The sequence below is a fragment of the Tupaia chinensis genome, unplaced genomic scaffold (genome assembly GCF_000334495.1).
Source record: "Tupaia chinensis unplaced genomic scaffold, TupChi_1.0 Scaffold143894_1, whole genome shotgun sequence".
Taxonomy (NCBI): Eukaryota; Metazoa; Chordata; class Mammalia; order Scandentia; family Tupaiidae; genus Tupaia; species Tupaia belangeri.
Genome location: NW_006203745.1, coordinates 573,844 through 579,873, shown reverse-complemented (window position 1 = coordinate 579,873; position 6,030 = coordinate 573,844). Strand labels below are relative to the sequence as shown.

Here is a 6,030-nt window from a genome sequence, read left to right as displayed (position 1 = left end):
TTCTCATTTAGCTAGTTTTTTACATACTTGTGCCAGATGTTGAATACTCCAAAAGACCTAACAAGGTCTGGCAACAATTGTTACCAGTGCTGAAGGACATCAGACAACTTGTCAGTTCTTTTACAGAGGGACATCTTCAACACACACACTGAGACGCTATTTTTTCCTCAGTTTCTCTCTCACACACACATACATGCCCCTTCCCTTTCTTCTGCTCTAACTTGAACTGGTTCCTTTGAGCCTGGGAAGAGCTGTGGTCTTGAGACTACCCATCGCCATTTGTGTGTGTGTGTGTGTTGGATTCACAATGTTTTAGGTACCACGTCTTCCAAATTCTTGATTCAATCCCTCATTTTGCTCATATATCCTCTTGGGTTATTTCCTAAGAAAGAGAGCCTGGGAACTACATTTTTTGGAGTCATTACTTGTCTATAATTTTTTATTCTCCTCTCATACTTGATAATTAACTCACATGGGGGGGGGAATCTAGGTTGAATCATTTTCTATTTGAAATCTGAATACACTTTCCATTGTCTTTTATTTTTTAGAGTTATTGTTGGAAAATTCTATGTAGGTCTGATATTTCTTCCAGAACAGATTTAAGATTATTTTCCTTGTCCCTGGTTCTAACATTTTTCTTTCTTCCTTCATTGTCTTTTTAAAATTTGCTATAGGGTATATACAGCATTCTCTGGAGAGAAACAGAGAGAGGGAGCGAATGTGAGAGAGAAAGACACAGAGAAAGCAACCCCCAGGGGGCATGACCATGTTGCAATCTCTTCTCTTCCATTCTTCTCTTGGGGTTTTGGACACACATGCACACATTGCCTGCCTTATTTTTCAAGTTACTGGGTCTGAGACTCAAAGCATGCAGTAGGCCGTGGGAAATCCAGGTGCCTTAATCATACCATTGGCTAGCCTTAACATTTTTCTATGATGTGCCTGCAAAAGAATATTTATTTATTGTGTCTAGCACTTGTTGCTCTCCCCCGTTTTTCAGTAAGAAGAACATGAGTTTAAATACTAAGAATTTTCCTTATCATTCCTTTGATAATATAATATTTTCTGTTTTCAGAACTCCCATTCATTTGATGTTGGACTTCCTGAGTTTCTGTTTTAATTTTCCTAACTTGGTATTTTCCTTCTTTTTGTCTTTTTCTTCTTTCTAAGAGATTTACTTGATTTTATCTTCCACTCTTTCCACTGGATTTTTAAAATTAGCTTAATCACTGCTTCATTCCTAGAGTTGATTCTTGCTCTTCGATTAGTTCTAGAGTAAGGTGCTAGACACCAGATTGGAAGCTCTGTGCCTGTTTGTAGGGTGGGTAGAAGAGGTTCTTGGCTGATGTTCTTTGTCTTAGTAGGAACTTCTCAAATATCACTATGTAGAGCTATTCTTTAGATGGTGGGCTTATTAGAGAAGAACCCTATATTCTCCTGGATTGGGAGAAGTTTGAGGAAGTGGAATCTGCTTACAGTGTTTCAGAATAGGACACAGGAAGAAGTTGAGGGCTGCTTTCATATAATCCCAGCCTCTTCAGCCCATGACTCCCATCTGCTCTCTAGTATGTCTGGTGTCAGTAAGTTTGAAGGCCTCAAATATACTGCTATGATAAACAGATCATCTGTCTCTTGAGTTTATGTGTTTGAAGGGAGGAGGTGACATTGGAGAAAAGCGAAGGGAGTGGTTATGCAGGGAAAACAGCACTGGGGGTTCCAAGTATTCTCTGTGAAGTCTATATCCATTTCCCCCACTTTCTAGTTCATGCCTAATCCCCGACCTTCCACATTATCGGATCTGTCAAAATGTTGATCTTTACTTAGAGTTGCTATTAGATACCCCTCTTCCCCTCTTTACTCCAGACATTTATATTTTAATCCCTTCTCCACTAAGTCAGTTAAAATTTCTGTATTCTTTCTTTTAAAATGTTGTTAAATTTTTTTTTTTATTTTGAGACAGATTTTCACTATAGGGCGCGTGCACTCGCCAGACAGACAGAGAGAGACATAGAGACATAGAGACAAAAGGCGAGATATCACCCCCCCCCAGGGGAAGTGGTCACGCCGCAATCCCTTCTCCTCCATTCTCCTCTCGGGATCTTGGGCACGCACGCACACGCGCCCGGCGTGAGTTCTAAGCCACCGGGTCCGGGACGCAAACCGCGGTGGTCTACGTGGGAATCCAGAGACATAGCCATTACGCTAACTGCTGGTTCCCATAATCTTTTTTGAGCTTTTTCTCTTTGTTCTTATTGGTCAATACCTTTTGAAAATTTAAATACAATGTGTGTGTGTGTGTGTGTGTGTGTGTGTGTGTGTATTAAAGATAATATCAAATAGTTTTTCAAAATAGTTTTTCTACCTTGGTTTTTCTTATAGTTCTTATAGTGGGTTTGGAAACAGAACAGGGATGAGTTAGAATGTAAAATTTCTATGCTTAATGAGATGTTTCAATCTACAAATTTTACAGAGGAGTGATGATGAAACTTAATAATTCTGACTAACCTAAAGTCACTCATAGGAGACAATATTATAAAGAAAAGAAGTCAAGAAGTTGAACTTGTCTAATGTCCAAATAAGAACTCATTACAATCCAGCTAGGGGTTATATAATGCCAAATATAATTCAGTCTTTGTTCATTCAGATGTTATTTTGGGCTTTCATCATGACCATGAATGTTTACTGCACTGTACATAGATTTTTTTTTTCTTTTTAGATTCTCATGGATCTGGTTTATGTTTTAGAAATTGATTTTTCTTTAAGTGTCCTCTAATAGCAGCATGGTTTCTTGACATTCATTTTAGCAATAAAGGATGGGTAGCTCCTGCCTCCCTCTGGTCACCTGTTAATAGAGTCTTGGAAATCTGTTTAATAGAGTCTTTGAGGATCAGAAAATGGCATGATGGTTAAGGTGGTAGATACCATGTGGTCAACTTCGTTGTTTGAGTCCCAGACCTGGCATCTTAAAAAACACGTTGAGTGCATGTATGAGTGCCCAGAATCTCAAGAAGAGAATGGAAGGGAAGGGACCATGGTGTGGTCATCCTCATGGGGGATGATTTCTCATATTCCCTCTCTCTCTGTCTCTCTGTCTCTCTGGTGGGTGTATGCACCCTATGGCAAAAACCTAAAAGTAAGTAAATAAAGTTTTTGAGATAATGTGATGCTGAAATGCTGATAAAATTAGCTTAGAAAACATAAAGATTATGACATTTTCTCCTTTTCCTTTAAGTAAAAAGTGTTTTTTTAAAAAGACATCTTCAAAACATGGTCTTTCAGTTCCTAGAATTAACCCTGCCCTCATCATCATTTGCGGTCTTCCTAATGAATTCTTCTTCTCAGTACTATCTCAACTCTAAGCACCTTCTATCTCCACGCCTGCCAGTTATGCCATATATACTCATAGAGCTACAACTTTTTCCTGCCAAGCATTCTTTTTTTTTCTTTTTTATTTTTTGGAGCGGTTTCCACCATAGGGCGCATGCGCTCGCCAGACAGACAGAGAGAGACAGAGAGACAGAAAGCGAGAAATCACACCCTCCCCAGGGGGGATGGCCACACCGCAATCCCTTCTCCTCCATTCTCCTCTTGGGATCTTGGGCATACACACACATGCGCCCGGTGTGAGTTTTAAGCCACCAGGTCTGGGACGCGAACCGCGGTCGACTAAGTGGGAGTCCAGCAACATAGCCATTACGCTAACTGCTGGTCCTGCCTGCCAAGCATTCTTTATCAGTTGTCTTTGTTCCATTATAGCATAATTTTTGATGAATGCAAATCTGGTCCATGAGACAGTCAGTTCCCTGGAGTTCAGGCTCCATGAGCTCATAATTTGCTCATACCTGGTATAGCATAGGGGACATAGTAGGGAACTTAACCATTTTTCGGACGAATAGACTGGAATGAATAAAACAATAACTGGGGGTGATTTTGAACCAATTTTCCCATATGCTATATTCCTAACTTCCTGAATTTAAATGATGTGTTCTCTAGAAAATTGTAGCTAAAACCTACTTACTGTTTTCTGAAATGACTTTGTGTGTCATCTTGGAAGAGTCTCTAGTCAATGTAGCTTACAAATGGAAATATGTTTTTCAAACTCCTGACTGAACCACAAATAGTAGCAGAATCACAAATCTGGACTAAGTTGTCAAAGCCTTTCATTTCTAGCTTTCATATCAGCAATTCCGATCCTCTTACCATTGTGTTTTGGTCTTGCCTAGCTAGACCTCTTGTTGAAAAACTAAGGATTGTCTCTTTTTTCCTTCCAAAGGAGAACTTGGCACCAGTTTTGTATATAGCAGAGGGGATTTATTGAGTTCCAGATCAATATTTGATAACTCTGAGAGAGTCAAGCTGATGTTGGTGCTTGGCTTCTGTTTTATCAGACAGACGAAGTCCCTTACTATGTACAATTGTAATCACTACATTCTTGAGTTGGATCCTTTCATCAATTACTTCCCTGGTAACAGCCCCTACTTTTCTATGATAAGAGCTTTACCTTATTACTTGCTTACACAATCAGGCCAGAATTTTACCTATGTTCTCCAATCCAGTGAAGTCTCTCTCTCACCACCAGTCTCTCATCAGGCCCATCACTAATCTCACTGTTTGTCTGGAGTCCCATGTCCTATTTCTGCAGGACACCTGTTGCTGCCTTCCACTTGTTTTCCATGGCATGGACCTCTTGCTGGAGTCCCTGAGTGCCGGCTGCCTCCTTCCACATTCCTGGCAAGTGAGGCTAGGTGTGTACCAGATACTGCTCTTGCCCAACCTATATGCTGTTTATACAAAACTTGTTCCTTTTCTGACAGAGGTTATCCATGTTGTATAGTCTGTGGAACTCTGGGCAGGCTTTCTGCCTCCTGACATCAATACCACTCATTACTTCACCATGTAGTTACCTCCTTGGAGTTTCCAAGAATATTAACTTAAAAAGTAAGTGCTTCTGGGAAGAAACACATCCATACCTTTAGCAGAAAATATGCATGCTGAGTAGATGCTGGAAGATAGTGGAGGGCATTGAAAAGGCACTCATGTATTCACAATATGGCTTAATCCACCTTCTCAGTATTAACTACTTCTCATGCGCCTTATACTGAGATCCAACAGGTCACTTGGGGTTCTCTCAAATATGAATTGGCATTTCACACCTTCATAAATTTTGGCTCTGTTTTTTCTGTTTCCTACAATAGTCTTTTTAAATTTTGTAACTGCTGTTTCCTCTTCAGGATGTATTTAAATATCATCTCTCTGAAATTCTTTTTCAAAATATTCCCTTTAAGGAAAAAAAATAGTTCCTCTTCTTCATATCATTTATATTAGCACATCCTAGGTCATCATACATCCTTTCTAGAATGTGAGCCCTTTGAGGAAAGAGACCCTGCTTTGGCTAGTTTATTTGATAGCATCAAAGAAACTCTTTGCTTATTTCATTTTTTCTAAATAAAACATATAAAATATGTTTGTATTGTGAAGTTTGCATTTAGAATGTTTTTTGGGCTGACATGATATTTGTATTTTGTACTAATATAAAGAACATAGTAATCTCCTGGATTAGATAAAAAAAATTTTAGAGTTAGTGATATCAGTATCTCTCCAACCTACCCTGCAGGCATCATAAATTCCTTCCAGATATCCAGCACAAAACATTCCAAATTTTATGTCATTGCCATACACCTGCGGTTGCTTGCACACTTCATTACTTATCATTTTCAGTCTGGCTTCTCGAAGATCATTTTGTGATTCACCTTAAGAGAAAAAAAAGTAATTTTAGTATTTAAAACCAGTCAGTGTCCTCAGCTGGAGTAAAGTGAGCAGTCTTCTAAAAATCTTTATCTACTAAAAATGTCAATAGAGAATGAGGTTAATATTAGCAGTTTTTAGAGAAAAGAATTTTGGGCTAAAACCTGGCACATTTAATGATAATTCATGTCCATTCACATTTTCATAAATACGTCTATAAGCAAGAAAACCATTTGGCTTATTTTTCTGGAAAATTTTTATACCTTTACTTTTAAAATAATCAGT

The 6,030-nt window shown here is 38.8% G+C and overlaps 1 protein-coding gene across 1 annotated transcript in view; it reads right to left on the bottom strand.

The window, feature by feature from the left end:
- TMPRSS11A (transmembrane serine protease 11A) overlaps positions 1 to 6,030 on the bottom strand; it is a 64,034-nt gene that overhangs the window by 763 nt on the left and 57,241 nt on the right. The window contains exon 9 of the mRNA XM_014582877.1: positions 5,608 to 5,750. Coding sequence (XP_014438363.1) covers positions 5,608 to 5,750 — 143 coding nt within the window. The remainder of the gene's footprint in view (positions 1 to 5,607; positions 5,751 to 6,030) is intronic.